The sequence below is a fragment of the Calliphora vicina genome, chromosome X (genome assembly GCF_958450345.1).
Source record: "Calliphora vicina chromosome X, idCalVici1.1, whole genome shotgun sequence".
NCBI lineage: Eukaryota > Metazoa > Arthropoda > Insecta > Diptera > Calliphoridae > Calliphora > Calliphora vicina.
The window spans coordinates 7,759,057-7,784,577 of NC_088785.1; the positions used below are offsets into that span (position 1 = coordinate 7,759,057).

General features: G+C 28.3%; 1 protein-coding gene across 1 annotated transcript in view; it reads right to left on the bottom strand.

The window, feature by feature from the left end:
* Positions 1-25,521, bottom strand: part of LOC135962851 (serine-rich adhesin for platelets-like) — a 191,291-nt gene that overhangs the window by 77,996 nt on the left and 87,774 nt on the right. Inside the window, exons 5-8 of the mRNA XM_065514755.1 lie at positions 19,821-19,895; positions 18,624-18,843; positions 18,398-18,518; positions 15,225-15,331 (exon numbers count right to left, since the gene is read on the bottom strand). Of these exons, the coding sequence (XP_065370827.1) occupies positions 15,225-15,331; positions 18,398-18,518; positions 18,624-18,843; positions 19,821-19,895 (523 nt within the window). The remainder of the gene's footprint in view (positions 1-15,224; positions 15,332-18,397; positions 18,519-18,623; positions 18,844-19,820; positions 19,896-25,521) is intronic.

Below are 25,521 nucleotides of genomic sequence, written 5' to 3' on the forward strand. Positions count from 1 at the left end.
TATCTCCTTTACTATACAAAATATTCAGCGGAAATCTCAATTAGCGTATATGAACAGATTAAGGTTAAAAACACGATAACATTGTAATACGTAATAGTAGTATTGAATTACATTTGTAGTAAGTAGTATTGAATTACATAGTTGCTTAAGTAATAGTAATAGTGGTAGTAAAAGATATAGTATTACTGTTGTAAATGTACATCTAACTAAATTATATACAGTTTAGGTTGAGGAATATAGAGAGAAACAGAGCCAGTTGTGGATAGGAAAAGGCTTTGTTTGCATCTTTAATGGATATGTGTATATCGTTGAATTTTTGATAAATGTAGAAGCATAACAAATAGACCTTTCTTTCTATCCCCTTTTGGTAAAGATTCACTTATTTATTTGTGGCAATAGCCAAATAGTAAGATCTAATGGCGTTTTCTTTTCTGACACAAAATGTTACCAACATATTTTGTACCATTTAATAAAGGTTACCCATACCCTTATAATGAGTTACATTTTTAACAATCACAATACTACTAAAACCAATGTGATCTAAAACTATACTTTTTGCTTCCATTTGAATACTATTAATCAAAAAGTACAACAAAAAATTTTCATTAACACAAACGAACTCAAAACCAATAAAATTTATAAAATTGAGATTGAAAAATGGAGCATTTTTTCGGGCTTTTAGGGCAACATTATTTGAAAAGAACACGTTATACGCTTACCAAACTACATTTTATTCAGAAAAGAACACAAAGAAAGTTTAAAATTAAAGGCAGAATAAAGGAATCATTTATGCCAGAAAAGAAAACTCCATAAGAATCTTTATTAAATTAACGCAGTTTGTACAGCCATATTTATATATATAAATTTAATAAAAAAAAATCTGTTCTCTTAAACGTATTACAACCGAATTTTATTTTAAATGTTAGTTTTAAGGTGTTTATTTGATTTTTGGAAAGACCTAAATAGTTTGTAGCAACTGAGTCAATGGAAAATAAATTTTTTTATGCACTTTTTCATTTTATACTAAAAACACGTATTTTATGAGATAAGCTAAGTACTCTGCTCAAAATTTCGTGCGACTATATATAAAATATTTGGAAAGAAATATGTATATGCGAAATAATTTCGCAAAAGCGTCAAATGGCGCCCATTTAAAATATATGTTACAAACTATTTTGAACGACTTGAATGTTCCAAAATTAATTTAGAAGTAAAGGGTGTCTCAGTAAGAATGAGACAAATATTTTTGGAGATGGTTGTGATTTTTTTATTGGATTGAAACGAAGATATGTTCCGATTATGTATGGAATAAAATATCCGTCAAATGGCACCAACGTAACAAACAAAATTACACTAAATTTTAAAAGTGCACTCTTACTGAGACACCCTTTAGTAAACACTTTTTAAATAAACCGTTACTTAAATATAGTACATATGTATATACAAAAATCAGAAAAACGTTTAATTGGTACATTATGGGGTAATTCCAAAATATATCGACCCAAAAATAAGTTTCAAATTTTTATTTAAATTCAAAGAATACGTTCACTCTTATCTGCGCATATTATGACGTATAAACCAAGCCCTATTAAGTTGGACATCTCGGGCGTTTTTGTGAAAAATCTGCAATGTTCAGTATTGAATAAATTTGGAACGCATAATTTGATTTTAACATACATAAGTGACTTTATAAAGTACATAGCTACTAACAGCAACAGCTCACAGAAATGCAGCAAAAATGCAATAATGAAAGGGAGAATTTTGCAATTTTTTTTTGTTGTCTAATATCGAACAAAAGCGCAGCATAAGAAATGCGAAAAGGAATAAATTCCCCATAAAAAATTAAAATCGCAAAGATCTCCATTACATTACTGCTTCTTTGCTGCATTTGTTTAAGCTTTTACAGGGAGTAGCTATAATAGAAGCATTGTATTACTTGCGTACATTTCTATAGCAAAAAGATCTCCAAAATGGTAAAATGTCCTACTTTTGTCTTACGGTCTAAATATGCTATGATAAATCGAATTTACATGACGCGAAATATTGGAGGTTAAATGTCACAAAAATCAATTTATTTGATAAATCTTGCTTGTTTTACATACATACATACATACAACTACGCGTTTAGAAGTTATTACACAATTTAAATAAAATAACATTTTGTATATTTTGATTAAAGATAATTTTTGCATATCATTGATCGTTTTCGAGTTATAACCAATTTTAGTTCTTTGGCTATGTATCTTTCTAAATTCAATATGTTCAGTATTAATAAAGCATGTTTGATAATTTTTTCTCAGCCTTTAGTAATAAAAGACTATTTTAAGACTAGATTGCTGAAGGTGAGTTAGTAGTTGGAAGTGGAATTTGTAGTTGAGTGTATCTGAACGATCACTGTTCTCCCCCTGCCTTAGATTTGAGTGATTGGTGTCGAAAGTTGAAGCGGCAGAAATCTATTTCAAAGTACAACATATTAAATTCTGATAACAATATTGATAACACTGCTTATAAGTATGACAACATTAACTATAAAGCAGCTTAAAAAGCTCTAGCTGAGCTCTACTTGTGACTTCTAGAATATGTCGTTGTTCAATAACCTAAACAACCCAGTTAGTTTATTGTTAATCTTGATTAAGTCAACATCAAGCGGATAAATAATAGAAGAGTGTTCTAAACCGCAATTATAACGGTAGGTTATGTTTCATTGCTCTACCGATACTAAAATGGAATGTGTTTTGCTGAAAACAATGAACTTGTTCCTGATACCTGCACATTTTTTCGAAATACACGTGTTTCAACCCGAACTTATCTCATTGTGGATGATACACTACAGGAAAAATCTGTCCGTATGTGAAATAAACTCCTACAGTTATGTTAACCCAAGCAGTTACCCTATGTATGTATGTATGTATGTATGTATGTATGTATGTATGTATGTATGTATGTATGTATGTATGTATGTATGTATGTATGTATGTATGTATGTATGTATGTATGTATGTATGTATGTATGTATGTATGTATGTATGTATGTATGTATGTATGTATGTATGTATGTATGTATGTATGTATGTATGTATGTATGTATGTATGTATGTATGTATGTATGTATGTATGTATGTATGTATGTATGTATGTATGTATGTATGTATGTATGTATGTATGTATGTATGTATGTATGTATGTATGTATGTATGTATGTATGTATGTATGTATGTATGTATGTATGTATGTATGTATGTATGTATGTATGTATGTATGTATGTATGTATGTATGTATGTATGTATGTATGTATGTATGTATGTATGTATGTATGTATGTATGTATGTATGTATGTATGTATGTATGTATGTATGTATGTATGTATGTATGTATGTATGTATGTATGTATGTATGTATGTATGTATGTATGTATGTATGTATGTATGTATGTATGTATGTATGTATGTATGTATGTATGTATGTATGTATGTATGTATGTATGTATGTATGTATGTATGTATGTATGTATGTATGTATGTATGTATGTATGTATGTATGTATGTATGTATGTATGTATGTATGTATGTATGTATGTATGTATGTATGTATGTATGTATGTATGTATGTATGTATGTATGTATGTATGTATGTATGTATGTATGTATGTATGTATGTATGTATGTATGTATGTATGTATGTATGTATGTATGTATGTATGTATGTATGTATGTATGTATGTATGTATGTATGTATGTATGTATGTATGTATGTATGTATGTATGTATGTATGTATGTATGTATGTATGTATGTATGTATGTATGTATGTATGTATGTATGTATGTATGTATGTATGTATGTATGTATGTATGTATGTATGTATGTATGTATGTATGTATGTATGTATGTATGTATGTATGTATGTATGTATGTATGTATGTATGTATGTATGTATGTATGTATGTATGTATGTATGTATGTATGTATGTATGTATGTATGTATGTATGTATGTATGTATGTATGTATGTATGTATGTATGTATGTATGTATGTATGTATGTATGTATGTATGTATGTATGTATGTATGTATGTATGTATGTATGTATGTATGTATGTATGTATGTATGTATGTATGTATGTATGTATGTATGTATGTATGTATGTATGTATGTATGTATGTATGTATGTATGTATGTATGTATGTATGTATGTATGTATGTATGTATGTATGTATGTATGTATGTATGTATGTATGTATGTATGTATGTATGTATGTATGTATGTATGTATGTATGTATGTATGTATGTATGTATGTATGTATGTATGTATGTATGTATGTATGTATGTATGTATGTATGTATGTATGTATGTATGTATGTATGTATGTATGTATGTATGTATGTATGTATGTATGTATGTATGTATGTATGTATGTATGTATGTATGTATGTATGTATGTATGTATGTATGTATGTATGTATGTATGTATGTATGTATGTATGTATGTATGTATGTATGTATGTATGTATGTATGTATGTATGTATGTATGTATGTATGTATGTATGTATGTATGTATGTATGTATGTATGTATGTATGTATGTATGTATGTATGTATGTATGTATGTATGTATGTATGTATGTATGTATGTATGTATGTATGTATGTATGTATGTATGTATGTATGTATGTATGTATGTATGTATGTATGTATGTATGTATGTATGTATGTATGTATGTATGTATGTATGTATGTATGTATGTATGTATGTATGTATGTATGTATGTATGTATGTATGTATGTATGTATGTATGTATGTATGTATGTATGTATGTATGTATGTATGTATGTATGTATGTATGTATGTATGTATGTATGTATGTATGTATGTATGTATGTATGTATGTATGTATGTATGTATGTATGTATGTATGTATGTATGTATGTATGTATGTATGTATGTATGTATGTATGTATGTATGTATGTATGTATGTATGTATGTATGTATGTATGTATGTATGTATGTATGTATGTATGTATGTATGTATGTATGTATGTATGTATGTATGTATGTATGTATGTATGTATGTATGTATGTATGTATGTATGTATGTATGTATGTATGTATGTATGTATGTATGTATGTATGTATGTATGTATGTATGTATGTATGTATGTATGTATGTATGTATGTATGTATGTATGTATGTATGTATGTATGTATGTATGTATGTATGTATGTATGTATGTATGTATGTATGTATGTATGTATGTATGTATGTATGTATGTATGTATGTATGTATGTATGTATGTATGTATGTATGTATGTATGTATGTATGTATGTATGTATGTATGTATGTATGTATGTATGTATGTATGTATGTATGTATGTATGTATGTATGTATGTATGTATGTATGTATGTATGTATGTATGTATGTATGTATGTATGTATGTATGTATGTATGTATGTATGTATGTATGTATGTATGTATGTATGTATGTATGTATGTATGTATGTATGTATGTATGTATGTATGTATGTATGTATGTATGTATGTATGTATGTATGTATGTATGTATGTATGTATGTATGTATGTATGTATGTATGTATGTATGTATGTATGTATGTATGTATGTATGTATGTATGTATGTATGTATGTATGTATGTATGTATGTATGTATGTATGTATGTATGTATGTATGTATGTATGTATGTATGTATGTATGTATGTATGTATGTATGTATGTATGTATGTATGTATGTATGTATGTATGTATGTATGTATGTATGTATGTATGTATGTATGTATGTATGTATGTATGTATGTACATAATATGTAAAGAATATCAATATTCAGTAAATTATTGCGAGAGTGATCGTTATTTGGAAATTATTTAGTTAACATTCAACAATTTGAATGCCTTTTGAATGTATGGCATTTTATCGTTCTCAAAAATGTAGCGTGACAGATTTTGTGGAAATTTTTGAAAATAGAATTAGTAATTTAGCAAGTAACTCATCCAAGTAACTCATCCAAGTAACTCATCAAACATTGATTTACTAAGTACTGTACTGTTGTGAGATAATTAACTTATTTCAGAGCTATGGACTTAAATCTTGTTATATGATGGTTACAAGACCAAGTAGTGACACATGCATTGATCGATCATGTGTTTAGTAACGTGGATGAAAAAGGTGCTATAGATTCTGTAGAATGTGATTAGTCAGACCGCAATCTTGTTTGCTGCAAACTAAAATGTGAAATAAATCAGAAAATATTTTCGAGTAAAATAAAATAAAACTGCAATTATGAAAATGTTAAACAATAATCGGATGTTGCTTCAAACTTAATAAATATGTATTATAAACAATGCACTTCTGTAATCATGATAAATAAACTAATAAAATCTGGCGCTATGTATAATTGGAAATTAAAACAAGTAAGAAAGTATGGTCGGTCAAGCCCGACCAAATAATACCCAACACTAAGTAAATGAGCAAAAGAATTTTTCTTTTAAAAATATTAATAATTTATATTCGTGAGTGATTTTCGGAAGTGGGCCTTATATGGGAGCTATGACCAATTATGGACGACCGATCACCATGAAATTAGGTCGTGTGATTTATGTCTATATTAAAGGTAACTATGTTTTTTGTACCAAAATTTTTAAGCGATTTATGCACGTTAAAGTGATTTTCGGAAGCGGGTCTATATGGGAGCTATGAATAATTATGGACCGATAGTAACAAAATTTGGTGGCATGAATTTTGCATATATAAAACTTATTTGGAGCGGAATTTGTGGAGATACATATATAAATTAAACATTTATGACCGATAAAGTCGGAGGACATTTGTATGGGGGCTAGGTGAAATAATGGACCGATTTCTGCCAGTTTCAATAGGCTTGGTCCTTGGGAAAAATAATATGTACTAAATTTGATCGAAATATCTTCAAAATTGCGACATCTAGGACTATTTATATTTTAAATATCAGCTCATTCGGATCATAAATAGATTTGTTTCAGTTAGTATAATGCTCCCTTCGATTCAGCTATAAGTTTATTCTACAAAAATTATCTACTCAACATGCCCTTTCAGAATTATAGGGTCGCTATTCTGTTCCAAAAATGCTGTTGGACAGTGTAATTATTTTTGCATTTTAATGTAAAAGAATCGTAAATTCAACACAATTGTCGTTTTAACGAGATACAAAAACACAAATTGGTTAACATTTTTAATGTTATTAAAAATTACCCATTAACGTGTCTGAGACCACTTGAATAAGAAGTATTCTAATATTTAGAGAAATATTCTAATAAAAACATATTTTTACTTTAAATAAATTCGTATTTAATCGTTATATACGAGTTTTTGTATTGGTAGGATAGAGTTAATTTATTCGCTGATATGGCCAAAATAAGTTTGATTTTTTAACGACAGTTTCAAAACTCCATTTTAATTTTATAAAAAGTTTTGATTCTTAAATCGTGAAGTTCAATATTCAAATTTTGCAATACATATTTCGAATTTTTAATGAAGGTTTTGTGAACTTCATTCATGCCGATAGTTTTCGTAATATTTTGATAATCAAAGATAGAAGTGTAAAAACAGAATAAACATGATTTTTTTTTTAAAAAAAAGGTATGTGTTTTTGATTAAACTAATTTAAAATGTTCAACAAATTTTTGAGATCCAAACATTCTCAAACAGTATAGATACGCAAAAATTATCTTCAAACCAAATGTAAGAAATTTAATTATCTCCAATATTTTTAATAACACCTAAATTAATAGGACGCCTAATAACCAAGATATATGTAAAAAAACAGATTTTTGACATCTAATATCTCGAAAACCGTTGTAGATACGCAAAAATTATGTGCAAGCAAAATGTAAATTATTTTTCTCTAAAAATATTGTAATAACGATTAATAACTCATAGGACGCTTAATAACGGAGATATGCAAATAACTGTTTCTTTTTTGTGATTTTTGACATCTAATATCTCGAAAACTATTGAAAGTATTATTGATGTTACTTAGAACGTCAAGATAATGGTTATTGCTAACTTTTTTTGTTATATTTTATTCTTATATTACTCGCTTTTTTAAAAAAAAAAAAACTAGTTAAACATTATTTTTTCAGTAGAAAGAATTCAGAATTTAATATTAATGCCAAAATATCTTAAAAATTTGAATTTACTTTGTATTCCTAAATATAAATGGTGTCTAATGAACCGCGTCATACAAATTGCTTAATTCACAATAATCTATATTGTGTATATTGTATTAAATTAAATACACTTTTTGTTTATTGTATTTTAAACTTTAAATTAATTTAATTTAATGTTAATTCAAACCTAATTAAAATATTTAGCTTCATAGATGAAAATGCGTGTTGTATACTAAAATTTGACTCTGACTGTATATATTAGAGTGGGTCAATTTGTTCGGGCGTGAAAAAATCTGACAGGCGTATAGCAAAATCAGAATCTACACAAAATTCTAAGAAAATTACCAAAAGAAAGTATGGGTCTAAAATCAAAACCTAGCTCTCGCTGAGAGACTTCAAAATAAACGTTTAAGAAATTTCAATTTGACTCTTTTTTACGAAAATGTTTTCCGGAACATTTCAGTGTAAAGCTCTTTGTACTTAATTAGCATATTTACATGCCACCTTGGGTCTGACATTTTTAAAAATTCTCCAAAAATCTATTTATGAGCTGTGAGCTGATATTTAAAATATAATTAAGGGTAAAGAGCGTTATTTACAACTTTGGTATCTTTGGTGACCTCCACTAAAATTATTCTGCAAACATTTTCGTAGAATATTTTAATCCTTAAATGTCCTTTTTTAAAGGACATTTTCTCGAAAAGAGGGTCAAATTTACACCTAATGAGTGGAGATAGAGGGTTAAGATCTTCCACAGAAATGATCACCATAAAATTCCACGATACAACTCTGACAAAAAAAATCTCTCAGACATTAACTAACATTAAAATTTTTCGTAGGTTAAGTTTTTGCTATACGCTTGTTGACCAAAAAAATTTACCCACCCCAGTATAATTTGGGGTGGGTCAATATTTTTGGTTTTCAAAGTTTCTTAAAATATCTTTCATTAGGCGCTTCCTGTCTTTAAATTTAAATAAAACAAAGCGTGTGTGAGATATCAACGAAATTTATTATTCGTTTGTAAGGCCTATCGATGCCATTATGTATGGAATATTAACATCGTGCAAATGTCCGCCGTGGTGCGCATCCGAAATGTCCAATGGTGTTTTGGCAAAACTAGACGGATAAATGGCAGCCATTTCGTCAGATGTAGCTTCATCAATATGGCCGCTATCAACTGTCAATATTCGGAATTCCCAAATTGGAATTTACTGTATAAGCTAGTTAAGCGATAATTTGAATATTATTTTTATTATACATATTTATAGAGCAGTAAAACTTGAATTTTTCTTAACCCAATCAATTGAGTTACGGTTTAGAAGGATTTTGATTGATTTAAAAGTAATAAACCTGGTTTAATTCGTAACGTATCTAGGAATAAAAGTAAAAATTGTTTGTCGTTTTCGCTTTTATTTGATTTGTTATTCAACACATCGTTAACAAATCAACATTTTTTAAATTTTGTTTTAAAATGATTTTTTTCGTGAAAAATATCTGAATATTGAGCAGTTTATAAATAATATTGAAATAACTTGGGGGTAATTTAAATTTGTATCCTTTTTTTTTTTTTGTTTTTTAAACAAATCGAACAAACCTCTTTAATTTTTATATAACGTGGATAATCCCGAGAACAAAATTGACTGTAAAAAGTTACGCCACTGAAAAAAAAAACATTGTTTTTGTCGCCTGTGTAATTTATTTGATTTACAATTTGCAGTATAAACGAATTAAAGCGCATTTACACGACCGCATTTTACGACGAAGTTTTGAAACACTATTATATAAAAATGTGTTATGTTTATATGAGATTCGGATGGTTATCTAAATTGTATATAAGTTTACAATAATCCTCCAAAAAACCCTACTGTCCCAAAAGTATATCGTAAAATGTGATCGTCTAAAGCTACTTTTAGTGGTGCTATTAAGTGGGGTGGGTGATACAAAAAGGTTTAAAGTTGAAGAAAAATTTTGAAATTAATAAAATAACATTTGCTGTCATTAACTGTCATAATTAGATATTGTTTGTATTTTGCAGTGTAAGAAATCTTAATAGTAAGTAAATCATTTGATCAAAAGAGGACAGAAGAAGGGTGAAAAAGTTAGATAAAATAGAATAGAGAGAGATTGAGTATAAAAAATCACCATAAAACGATGTAGTATTTAGAAGAAATATTTATGTATAATATTGATTGGTAATTGGAAAAAAAGTTATGTTTGCTATGGTTGTGACTTGACTTGAAAATTATATAAGGACAATGGCTTTTATTATTTTATGTTGTTGTTGTGTACCTGTAATTATTAATTTGCACGACCATTTTGAAGTCCCCTCAACAGTTGCGTGCTCAGCCTGTTCTAAGGAATCTATGTGTGTATCTGGATCCACACCAAATGTCATCCTTGAAAATTAAAGTTTGAGTTTTTCTTAAGATATTTCTTATTGTTTTTTTTTTTTTTTTGTTTTAATAGTTATATACGCATTTAAATATGTATGTATACATTCGTATATATATTTGCAAATTGTTTGGTTTGAATTTTTTTTGTAGGGCGTTAGAATTGTTTCTATGGGCAATTCATTAAATTTTCAATTGATTTCATTATGTGTAACAAAATTAAATCTACTTAGTTAATAATAGTTATTATACATAATTCACACATACAATATAAAATAGTATAAATAGTAATTTATATGTAGATAAAATTAAAACTTACACTTTGCGATTCTGTAACATACATAAAGCCAATTATCTGGCAACGTTGTACCGGCTGGATGACTACCTCGTTCTCATTATTCTCAAAAATAACCAAGCCATGGCGAATGTATACAAGCAGACTTCATTATTTTAATATTTATATATTATATTCATATTTGTGAATTGCAAATTGCACATAAATATGTAGATTACATTTAATTAATGAATACGCTCGTATTTGAATGAATTCGCCATTTGCTTAAATTCGAATTGAGTCATGTTACAAAAATAAATATCTAGTAGTAATTTAGACATGTAGCCATTTTAACCATGGTTGTTAAAACTAGAGTGTATATTTATCATTTTTTCAGCTCCACAAGAGTTTCGATAAATATTTATTTTTGTTTATTCTATGCTGCCTATTCTAGCATATGTACATTAGGGTATAGCTTTTCTTAATATTTTTAAATAAAATCAAATCGATCCTATCCAAGTTGTAGGGTAACTAAAAAACTATTGCTTAATAAAAACAAGTAAGAAAGTATGGTCGGTCAAGACCGACCATATAATACCCTACACTAAGTAAAAGAGCAAAAACATTTTTCTTTTAAAATTTCAAAAATTTATATTCGTGAGTGATTTTCGGAAGTGGGCCTTATATGGGGGCTATGACCAATTATGGACCGATCACCATGAAATTAGGTCGTGTGATTTATGTCTATATGAAAGTTTATTATGTTGAATTTTGTGAGTATACCAACATTTATGCACGTTAAAGTGATTTTCGGAAGAGGGTCTATATGGGAGCTATGACAAATTATGGACCGATCGTAACAAAATTTGGTGACATGAATTTTGTATATATAAAACTTATTTTGCACGCAATTTGTGGAGATACATTTATAAATTAAACATTTATGACCGATAAAGTCCAATTTCTTAAGGACATTTGTATGGGGGCTATGTGAAATAATGGACCGCTTTCAGCCAGTTTCAATAGGATTGGTTCTTGTGCCGAAAAAATAATATGTATCAAATTTGATCGAAATATCTGGATCAAAATTGCGATCTGTACTCTGCGCATAAGGTTTACATGGACAGCCAGCCAGCGAACCAGACGGACGGACGGACATCGTTTAATCGACTCAGAAAGTGATTCTAAGTCGATCGGTATACTTTAAGGTGGGTGTTAGACTAATATTTTTGGGCGTTACAAACATCTGCATAAACGCATAATACCCTCCCCACTATTGCTTATCATTTGCTACATGAAATTCTGCCGTCACTTTTCGCTAAAATTATGGCCGGCACATAGATTTCTGAATATAAAAATTTAAATGGTTTCAGATTATTTCATAAATTTACTTAGACAAATGTTGGTCTTACCCTAATGTACACACACTTTTATACAGTAAATTATTGTGTGATATGCTTACGTTTTACTAGCTTCACTAGAAATCGCTATGAGATAGATAACCAAATGGCCACAGTGGGAGAAACAAAAAATTTAAATAAGTTTTTGTAGACATCATCTAGTAGAGTCCATATAGAGTACAATTAGAGTTTTTCACGGGAATTTCGGCAAAATTTTCATTCCCGAAATCCCGGGAAATTGAGCGAGAATTCGCGGGAATTATTTTCTTTTGTTTTATGTGATGTTTTTTGAACTTGACTTTCTCTAAAAGATACTAAAAGTTCCAAAACAAATGCAGAAGATTCATACAAGAAAAAAGATTCCAAAAACTCGTGAATGTTCAAGGCTGTCACAGAATTCTATTCCGAACGAAAGTGGAATTATTTTAGTATTTGGCTTTTTCACAAAGAGTAAAACAAAAATGTTTGGAATAAAACGACCATCCGTGGAATTGAATTTTATTTAATATCATTGGGTTTTCTTAAAGTTTCAAATAACATATTTACTTAATTTTTGATTTAATAGGCAATGCCCAATCAAAATTAAAAAAAAATTAAATATTTAGACTAAATCTAATGGAAATTGAAGCCATTCCGATAAAAATTACAAATGGTGACAGGTTTTTATATAACCTAAATTAGAATTCGAGCCTTATATTAAATTTTTATTGGATTTTTTTATTTGCATCCAATTACATTTTAAAACCAAAAACATTTTTTAGATTTTTAACGAAGTCTACATTCTTAAAATTGAATAATTTGATCTTGGCGGGAATTCCCGGGATCCCGGAAAATTTCAAAATGAATCCCGATTTTCCGGGAAAAGAAAAACTCTACGTACAATATTTAAAATTTAATTATATTCAGATTTATGTTCATTTACATTTTTTTTTAATTCCGCCACTGTGTCTGTTTTGTGTTCCTAGAAAAAAATGTTGCCCTTTTTTTTGCCGCCTTTTAGAAAAATGCTCATACGTTAAGTAATGCTCCTGGAACTTAGTTATGTAAGGTAATAAATTAATTGTGTAAATATTTTGAGATATTAATAGACATATGATGTTTAATGACATTTTTGATCTAAATTGTAGGATATTTATTAAGCTATAAGATTTTTTAGTTCACCTAATAGCCTTTAATTTAATACCATACATAACTAGATACAATTACCACTACGTTAACTTTTTGAAAATAGGGGCAGAAAAAGGGTAACAGTTTTGAAAGTATTGAGAATTTGGGTATTGAGTACTAAATATTGACGGTTTTGTAGTATGTTTTATTGTGTTTTTGTAAAGTTTAAAATTATGACTTTTTACACTTTTTTGGAATTGCGCTAAATAAAATAATTCAAATTGTTTGCGTTTTTGGTAACGATATACACAAAGAAATAATAGTGTTGTGATGATCAACAGCATCATATTATAATTGGATGTATAGTTATGGTTGTAAATTACAATATGTATCATCATAAAATATCATCCTTAATTAAGCCTTATTATTATTGTTTATTTGCAAATCAATCATAATATGATCAGGTGACATTTATTGGACTCAATCATATTATGATGCAAGCTTATTGTTCGTTGCATCACCGATGACTTCCGAGTCAGTGGTGAAAACTGCGATAGTTTTATCGCGAATAACCCTATAACTGAATATATGATGTTGCTATTTTTTTTTAAGAAAATATAGAAAGATTTTGACGAACTTTCCATAAAAATTGTGTAATTAATGAATTTATTTGTTTAGTAAAAATATCTCAAAAGTAGGGGGCAGATTTATATCAACTATATATTCCGAATACCAAGTAAACTCATTATCTGTAAAATTTAGGTTATTTTTATTATTTTGATCGAATTTAAAGAATTGCTAAACTGATTGGTATAAAAATGCAATTCGGAAAAATTCAGTTAAATAGGAGCGGATATTAGAGCCTGAGAAAATGGAACGGAATATTTATTTAAAAAACATTTTGTAGTGTAAATATTATTTTCCGTCTATGTTTCGGTAGGCAACTGAACTATGACTAGAAATATATACACAGTTGGCCACGTTTTCAAGACATCCTCAATGATAGGTGCAGGACAATGTGAAAAATCGTCAACGTCTTTCGTGGACGACTAAAATAGTGGCAATGTCGCTCAGATTGTCGTTCACACAACAACAACGAAAAGTTTGGATAAAAGTTGACAGACGACCAAATTCAGGACAATATTGCACATATTGTCGTTAAGAGTGTTTGATATAACACATGTCTTACATAAACCGTCCACGACGATTTGGCCAACTGAGTATGTATATCGTCACCTAAAATGCAAAATAACGTAACATAATTTTAAAAATTTTGAAGTATTAAAAGTACCTTAATTTCTCCCACTTGATCATTAAACAGAATGACAAACGCATTTGCAAACATTCTATTTTGGTATTTTTGTTGTTACGTTATTTTGCATTTTAGGGGACGATATGTATTTCGATTACCACAAAATATAAGTTTATTATTTGTATATTCGTCTAAACAAACATTCTTCTCGTGTGATATTATGTCTTCTATGGTTTATAGAAGGATCATTTCTCTTAACTTTCGTTTTGGAACTAACTGTCATACACAGGAAAACAAACATATAATCACACATACTGAAAGGCAAACACTCATTCACACACACATACTAACTAGCCACCGCATAAATACATACATACATACATATTCATATTCATATTATATTAAGCGTAAAGAGTACAATTAATTAAATTATTTTTTTTTATTATAAGATTGAGTTAAAAAAAACACACACACACACAAAATTAATATAAATTAAGAGACATTTAAGAAACTGAATATCCATATCCATTGAATTACAATACATGTTATTAGTAGTAGTATTTATTATTATTATTAGTAGTAGTAGTACAAAGTAGTAGTAGTAGTAGAAGAGTAGTAGTTAGTTAAGATTCAAACCTGTTATTGCTATTTTAGCTGACCATTTGCTGGTGCCATCCAGGACGCTCTGTTTCACAGCTTTCATATGACCTGTATGACTTTTTTCCTCTACGTTGAATACCGTTCTAAATATGATTATTATGAGTGATTACACAATTATAATATGCTTATTATATAAATATATGTAAATGTAAATATTTAATGTAAATAAATAAATAAATATTATAATAGTAACACTGTAATTTTATTAATTAATATTTCATAGGAAGTATATCAAATGGACTTTTGTCGGTTAATATGGCCGACATTTTCCACTCTACACCAAACACTTAAACCATCGTACACTTTACTTTTGGTAGGGTCAGTGTCATGTATGCTATGAACAGAATTAAATGCAAATATATTCCTATATTTACTTCAGTGTAAAGCTAGCAACACACAAAGGCGGAATTTTTTTAAAAAAAAAATAAATCTGCAATGTCGAAATGGATAGTGCGACAGTATAGTAGTTTTCTTATATACACAACATTAAACGATTTCCTATAATACATTTTTTTATTACATGTGTTTACGGATACCAAATGGGATATTCGTACGAGTCTTGTTTTTGTTTTCACATAGTTTTTTTTTACTAATACATTATCAGCACATAGGTTTTTGACAACTATGTTAAGTCTTTCACTGGAGATTAAATTCTCTGCAGTCACATGATTGCCTCATTTTATATAAATTTGATTGTCGTAAATTGGCGCAAAGCGATTTAGTGGCAATAATTATGGCATTCCAGTCACACGATTGTTCTGGTTTACGGCAACTCAGAGAAACAGCTGTTGTGCTTATTGCCGCACCAGGCCTGCATTTGATTGGGTCAAGTAATATTGTGCTTACTTGACATATGAGCCAATAAGTTGTGAAATCACACGATTGACGTATAAAATAGACCAATAATTGGTGCATTGCGGCAATCGTGTGATCCTAACTTTAGAACAGATGATGCAAAAAGAATTATTCTTTGATGTTAATGATAAGCAAACTACTCGTTTATGCATAAGGTTTAAAATTTAAAGATTTAAACCACTGCAGTGGTGCTGTTTTGCTGGGATTTAAATCGGACTATCTGTTTAGAAAATACAAATACGTTTGTTATTTGATTTTATCAGTGTTGCCAACTATTTGAAGAACAAACGGGTAAACAAATTACAAAAAATTACCAATAATTTAAAAATGATAAAACGCAAATAGTAGGGAATATAAGAAAAGATAAAATCACTTGGTATTGTTGGTGCTTTGCTTAAGCTTTGATATTTTTACAAATAGAGCTTGAGTGTTTGTAATTCTCATACACTGTATAGTTTGATTTGTATAACATCTTTAGCTTTTCTAAAGCCTTTTGGGTAAAGGTTTACTGATGATCTGACCTAAGCAACCATTGACATGAGCATAGGAACTAGCTTATATGCCAACAATATATTTCAGTGAATTTATCAAAAAGTAAATTGGGAATTTAGCATATGAAAACTAAATCTTACTAAAGTATTAATTTTGTATTCCCGAAATAACTTTTTAATGAACATTTTTAGTTTATCTAAAAATCTTTACTCACAAATAAGCCGAAAAATAAGTAGAATTATTCTACTGGAAGAAGTTCTAATTTTTGTTCACGATGTTCCGGAAATAAGAAAAAACTATTTCCTAAACAGTTTCAATTCAAATATTTATCACATATTGAACTGGTTTCAATAATTTTATAATTGAATCATGTATTCATGTGCTCAAAAACAAAATTTTTTAATATTTTTTCTACTGAATTTTGAGTTTTGAATTTGATAATTTCGATAATTGAATATACAATATTCGTTATTGATTGAAATTTAATAAAAAAAGTTATTGAATATGCAATATTCGTAATTGAAAACACATTTTAGTTATTTTTTGTATGTTTCAATTACGAAAATTGTGTGTTCAATAACTTTTTTTATTAAAGTTCAACCAATAACGAAAACTGTGTATTCAATTATCAAAATCAAAACTTAAAATTCAGCAGAAAATATCAGAAAAATTAGTTTTTAAGCACATGAATTACATGATTCAATGATCTTCGAATTCCTTTATAAGGATGATTTATATGTGTACGACTAGCCCTGTTCAAATGTTTGGTGTAGAGTAGTAGGTTACTAAGTGGATGAGAAAGATAGATAGATAGATAGATAGATAGATAGATAGATAGATAGATAGATAGATAGATAGATAGATAGATAGATAGATAGATAGATAGATAGATAGATAGATAGATAGACAGATAGATAGATAGATAGATAGATAGATAGATAGATAGATAGATAGATAGATAGATAGATAGATAGATAGATAGATAGATAGATAGATAGATAGATAGATAGATAGATAGATAGATAGATAGATAGACAGATAGATAGATAGATAGATAGATAGATAGATAGATAGATAGATAGATAGATAGATAGATAGATAGATAGATAGATAGATAGATAGATAGATAGATAGATAGATAGATAGATAGATAGATAGATAGATAGATAGATAGATAGATAGATAGATAGATAGATAGATAGATAGATAGATAGATAGATAGATAGATAGATAGATAGATAGATAGATAGATAGATAGATAGATAGATAGATAGATAGATAGATAGATAGATAGATAGATAGATAGATAGATAGATAGATAGATAGATAGATAGATAGATAAATAGATAGATAAATAGATAGATAGATAGATTGAAAGGTGTGACATTCGGGCTAAATATGGAAATTGAAAGATATATTTAAATAAAAAAAAAATGAATACAGGAAGTATTTATTTAAATCATTTTGAAGAGCGAAATGGAAGACTAAAAATTAAATCGGACTATACAAGGAGTGACATTTTATTGAATTGATTATAAAGGTTTGTCCGCAATGCGAGCGATTAGTATTATAAGGTTTTAGTTGGATATATATTATGTTACATTTGCCTAAATTAGCTTAACTAATATAGAAATCAAATGAAAACCCAATTCGTAACCAATGTTGTCAACATTTGTAGTCACACATTACATTGACAGTAATTTAGTTTATTCATAAATTGTATGAATAATGTATAACATATACATATATCGTATATATAATAAATATGTACGTATAATAACATTGATAAATGGTTCACTTACCTTATAAGCTCAAATATTTCGGGCTTTTCTCTTTCGCGTTGTTTCATGCGTTCCTTCATAGCCGTTATTATCGAATGTGCTTTGTCTTCAGCTCCATGTTTAGAGCTTTTCTCGGCAGCTCCTAAAGTTGTTGATGTTTTTTTTTTTTTTTTTTTTTTTTTTTTTGTAATAAAATAGTTTATTAATTTACTAATTGTATGTTTTTGATATAAATATGTGTAATTACTTTGCAAACAATCGGCATTTAGGAGATCCTTGCATTTTTCGTGACATTTTACGCCACACTCCGTACAGCGAACACCTTGACGGGCAATGCCCCATAAAAGACCCTCGCACTCGTAACAATAGGTGGGTGATGTTGCAGTCCATAAAACAAAATTATGTGGGGTGGTCGATGAAATCGGATAAATTAATGCCTGCAATGCCTTCTTATACACATGCATTTTCTGTTGAACGTTTAACATTTTTAATTTCTTACTTAAATTGCATATTTTATATATGTATATTTATAAAAAAATCAAATAGAACGATCTACCAACAATTCGCTCATTCACACTATTTATTTAGCCTAATCCTTCCACCATTATTGGTGGGGAAAGTTAACAAATTTTGGTCGTTTTTAATTTTTATGAATTCTAAAAATTAAAAATTTTTTGCTCAATAGATCAGATTAAAAAATAATATTAGTATAATTTGCAAGTATTTTTTTACTTATAATTTTTTAACCAAATACGAAAAATCGAACGAGTTGTGCTAATATGGTGTAACCTACTAAGTTTTCAATATATTCCGATATAAATGATCATCCAGTAAGACTTCCGAAGCTGTCTTATATTCAGTTTTTTTTCAAATGGTAAAATTGTTTTTTATAAATGGACGTTCGAACATTTTTAGATGAATGGGTACGACAACAAACAAAATGGTCGAATTTGGGATGATACCAATCCACATGAGATCCGTGCATGCATCCCGAAAAGATCACATTTTGGTCCATATTTCTTTGAAACGACGTTGTCCAGGCCATAATATGAAGCGCTTAATGAAAGACCATCAAGAATCATCACTTAATTGTGAAGAAAACCATCCGTTATTCTTAAATACCTCTAAGCTATCGTTACATTCCGATTACCGATATTATCGTAAACACCCTTAACGCTATTTTATAATTATTTTTAATTATGAAAATACAAATTTTTGGTTTCGCCTAGGAATCTGAACAACAATAAATCAACTCGAAAACACCTCAGCCCGAATCGTATGAAATTTCGTTAAGATATCTTAAACAGTTCCCGCCACTTTGCGCCACAGAAAACAAATTTTTTGTCGCCCGCAAACTCACTCACTCACACACATTCCCATATCCATCAATCCATACAAACATACATATGTATATGTATGTAGCAAATTAAAAAAAAAAACTTACCAATTCCTCATCATTTAGAGTTGCTCTCGGTACTGCAGATGTGAGACCTGCATTCCGTTTTGTTGCGGCCATAGTCTAGAAAATTTGGTGAATTAAAATATTAATAATTTGATATTTAATATTCTGCATGGATTTTCAAGAAATATGCGAAAGTTGCTGTTGAACTACGAAAAAAGATTATATTTTTTTTTGCAAAACAAAGGTGCTAAAATACCAGCATAAATAAGGCAATACATAAGTAGAGATAGAATATTATAAAACAAAAAATTATTATAGCATAAATGTATTTAATATATTAAAATTACCAAATTTAAAAAACTACTACAACAAATAATAAAAATGATATATCATTCAGTAAAACAGGCTTTGTCTGTACTAGTAGTTTTATCAGGGTTATTTCATACCTGAGTGAGCTCAATATAGATAAAATAAAAATTGTCATTATTGGATACAAAACTCGAACATCATTAAACAAAAAAAAAAAAAAAAAAAAAAAACATAAAACTATAAAAGCAATACGTGTGAACTACTAACTATAGTACATAATTTAATCAATTCGCGTTGTGTATTTTAAAAAAATTAATAATATATAGTAAATAGTTAATTATTTAATTAATTAATTAATTTTAAGTGTTTTGTATTATAAAAACTACGGAAAAAAGTAACGAAACAAACAAATTTTTGTAATGTGAAGCCAATGTGAATCAATCTAATAAAATGTAAAAACATTCGCAAATTCTTGTTTGCTTTAACAAGAACATACTTCTCATATACGGAGTTTTCGAGAAAAATTATACATATATATTCCATCTAATTATCACCAATTCGAAACAAATTTTGAAGTATACTATGATCGTCGGCCTTTACAATATTTTAGATTCAACCAAGATCAAACGTAGGTTTTTATACAGCCATATATTAGCTTCAGTAAAGTCATATTTACGCTTCATTAATGGGACTCTATGTAAGCTTTAATAACTGACAAAAAATTCAAAACCTACTTAATCACAACATATGTATGTCCCTAAATTTTCAAAATTTTTCAACAAAAAACAGCGATAGTACTACAGAAAACAAAAAGGGTTTAACTACAATTAAAATTAGCTGAAAGTGACGAAACTTATTTTTCAATTCTTTTATTTATTTGAAATACTTATTTTGCTTATGACAAATCACAGCAGATATTCAGCTTGATTTTATTTAATTCTGTTTGGGTTTTTGTTCTGAAAAAAATAAGGCTCCTCCTGCAAATGCTTCAATGCCGCAATACTGATTCAGATATTTTTTTGTTTACCTTTATTTATATAAGAATAAAAATCAATTAAATATACATACATATTTATATAAATTGTGTGTGACTTTGAAAGAGAACGATGAATAAATGGCATAATGTATCGAAATGTTATCCAACAGCAGGAACATATGCAAAATCTTGCAAACTATATTTACCATTGTTTGTTCCAAAGATTTCGCTTAAGCGTTTAAATGAGTACCCTAAATGAGTACCCTTTTCGAGTAAATATTAGAGCCAAGTGTGACCGTAATTTTAGTCTCATCGCAGGCAGGTCTTTATACAGAGATCCGGAAAAAGATTTAAATTCAGTCTCAGAATAACTGAGTTCAACAAATTTGGCATGTCGAATAATGTACGAACTCTGTTTGTTTGGCTTTATATATATTTGCACAGCTGATTTCCTCTTAACAACTATTTCTTGAATTGTCTTTTCATATTTAAAGGAATTGGTGATATTCATTGGAATGATATATTTTAAAACTCCGGAAACAAGATTTTTTATTTTATGTTTGTGAATAAAAAATGTTTTTCATATTCATCGCATTAGTTTAAATCTGTACCTTGAGCACCTGCAGGTCCATATTAAACGGATACATCCATATTCATTACATACATTCGGTTTGGAAATAAAAAACGTAAAGAGAATCGAATAAATAATTTATAGCTAACATTATTTGTAAGGGAGCAAAGAAAAAGTGTGATTTTTCGTTTCAATCAAATACCTATATAGATTTTCATACATCATTACATAATTATCAGTTTTTTACTTCCTCGTCAAAATTAAAATTTTACCACGAAAGTAAATTTCAATGTTTGCTTAGTGTTATGAAATACTGTGTTTATTATTTTGAATCTAACGCATGCGACATTATATCCCTTGTAAAGTGATCTAAAGCCTTAACACATACCAAAACGTGTTGCAGTATTTATACACTTTTTAGAAACAACTTATCAAAAATTTGGTTTAAATAATATTTAAGAAGCTAAAATTTTTTGTTAAATTCACATTAAAAATTATTAACTAAAACTTGCATATTAATCTTAATGTTACTGGTTTAACCCCAATTTTTAAAGGCGTTTTCCTATAAACGCACTTTAAATTTTAATGCAATTTTTATTTTTTATATTGAGATGATCCATTATTTTGTATTATTAAAAAAGTACGGTCTAGCATTGATTCCACCAATTATTTTAGAATATTCAGATCAATATCCTCCCATTTTTGTTTAATATTCAGTTTGAACTCTGTCATTGACTTTATGCTTTGATTCGTGGTATTATTTGGTTAAAATGTATGTGCCATTTACACGAACAAATCCTCCATCGCATTTAAATCCAGTCTGCAAGCCGGCTAGTCCAACCGAGGAATATGTATTATGTTCAGCGATTTGGATTATTTTGAAAAGTGAATTGCAGCATTAGGTGTGTTCTCGTACTTTCCAGTAAAAAATATCCAGTAACTTTATTTTAGAGAGTAAAAATAAATTACTCTCAATTTGAAAAATTACAAAAAAAAGTACGCGAACAACAATTTGTAAAAATAAGTTGTATGTTATTATAATTCAATTCAAAACGTTTGTTTTGTGTTATTTTACATCTTTTCTATGCAAACTTGTAAATTGTATTAATTTTCAACTTTTTAGTTTTGTTTATATTTGCAACCATATGTTTTAAACATATTTTTATGTTGGACAAAAAATAACATGTTCTCTATCTACGAACTGTCACTTTTAACACCCTCTTGCTTTCTCGTTACAAGTTTTTAAAAGTAAACGAACGGAATCCCGTAACTTCCAGTGATAATTTGTACAAATTATCAAGTACGCGAACACTACTATTGTCTTGTTGAAATATGCAGTCTTCATCCATTGTTTCGCAAACCATAACACTCCCTCCACAAAAATGTGAGAAAATTTATCAAAATTTTAACAAAAAATCTCTATCCTCCCTCCCATAACCTATTTTCCTAGTTCCAACACAATGCATTGCATGAATAGGGTTCATCGCCTGAGTGCTGGTCCAATTAGTGGAATCAATGCAGGACCATATTTTTATAATTATAATACAAAATAATGGATCATCAGCTCATTATAATAGATAACATACTGCCTCAGAATTTAAAACGCCTACAAAATTTGTGGTTAAACTAGTAACATTAGGATTACAAAAACAATAACTGTGCAAATAAAGTTTATGTTAATAATTTTTAATGTGAATTCAACAAAGATTTATTGAACAATTTTGTTGCTCCCCATTACGAAAAGGATTCAGAAATAAACTATAATTATTATATCGACTTTTGGAATGGCACATCAAAATGCCGACACACCTAAATTTATTTATGGGTCTACCTACTCCCTTCACCTTGAGAGACAAGTGTATACAATGTATACTATACATACATATATAAGTTTGTAATTTCCACATTTTTCATTTAAGGCCCCATAAACTGTATATATTCTGGATTTTTATAGATATTGGAGTCGAGAGCCATGCCCGTCGGTATGTTGAAATCCACTTTCTGAATTCCACCAAATAACATTCATACATCAATATAAAAAAGATATCAAGATACTGCCCGTCTCCCCGCTAGAATTGTTTCATGGTTTCTACACACAGAGAAAAAATATAGTTGTGCATTTTTACTGTAACCATTTATTTGTTTTAATTTTTTATTTTTTATAACCGGTTATAAATTTCTACTTAAAAAAACAAGTTTACAAGTTTTTTAACAATATTATATTCACAGTAACTATTTACATGATTGTGGTAACCATAATATAGTTAATTTACGATTCACATGATTGTATCAACCATATATATGTTTACAGTAAACAAGTATATGTTTGTGGAAATTTTTTTCTACAATCCTGGGTACCCGGCTATTCCCGAAATATATAATGATACTGTAAATTAGGAATATTATAGCCAAATTTCATATAAAAACTTAGTGTTATAATTATTAAATATCAGAGCTTCGAATTGATTAATAAAATTTGAGCTTAATTCACTAAAATCTTAATCCGTAATTAAAGAATGTCAGCCTTTCATTCCATAAATCTATAAATAATATTGAATTTTTTAGATTCATTCCAAAGCCTTTTTTTAAACTGAATTAATTTTAAAGTTAATTAATAACAGAATTTATTCAAACTTTGAATGATTAAATTTTTGTTAAATCAAATCATTTACAAAATTAATTGAAAAGCCTTTTTGTACTAGATTTGAATTGAAGAAAAATTTAATCAATTAATAAATGTTTGAAGCCATTTTGTTATGGATTTGAAGAAGAAATTTAAAGAAATTTGAATGATTCAATAAGAAATAAATTCTATAAATAATGAATTCACTTTTTAAGTTTTCATACGAAAAACCCCAAATAAATAATAATAAGCGGTCTATTATAGCCATAGGCATTATAGACATATAGGCATTCCCGACTAAAACCCCGGGAATCGGGTATTGAAAAATTGGCAAAATTCCCGGGAAATTTGTACCGGGAATTCCCGGGATAAAAACCCTACCCAGGCCATCACCATCTGTATTTTCTTGTATATGAGTTTTAGGCGCTAATTTTGTAAATCACGTCACCAAAGTGATGTTTATGTGCAAAGCAAAAACAACATTTCACACATTTTAAAAATTTGTTTTTGTTTTGTGTACACAATTTTCAAATTATGAAAGGCAAATCAACGCTTGAATTTTTGTGCGTTTGTTTGGTTCACTTTTTGTACATAAAACAAAAACAAATTTTTGAAATATCACTTTGGTGACGTTTTCTCTAGGTTGGCCAACCAATTATCGTACCTGGGATTTTGCGGATTTCGGGAAAAAATTATTTGTTTGCTATATTTTGGCGAATAAGCCCAATTTCTATACTGTTATGAATTTTAAATTAAACGTTTAAGTCCAGATAATTTGAAGGTTTTACTAAAATCTGAAAACGTTAACCCTTAAATCGTGAAGCGTTTATTTGGAATGAAATATTATATATTTTTGGGCCGATTTTTATGAAACTTGAGAAAAATATATTACTCATAAAATTAAATGTAATTAATTTATTTAACGACAAAATTTTTGGTAAAGCTCTAAAAAAATTTTGTATTTTTCGAAATGTCAAGGTAATAAGTCATATTATTATAAGATTTTGTGATAACCATTTAAAATGGAGTATGGCCCAAAATTAAGACTATGTGTGTCGGCATACTGGTGTGTTATTCTTTTTACTTACAATACAGTGTTATCATCAATCAATTTGTTTTTAACTGTTTAAAATATATGCAATTTTATTTAACGCATTCAATGATGTATTTGAGTTTTTGAAAAATCATACTTTTTTAACCCCTCAGGTATATGTATGTATGTATGTAGTATGTACTATATATGTTTGAGATTGAGTACTTGCGA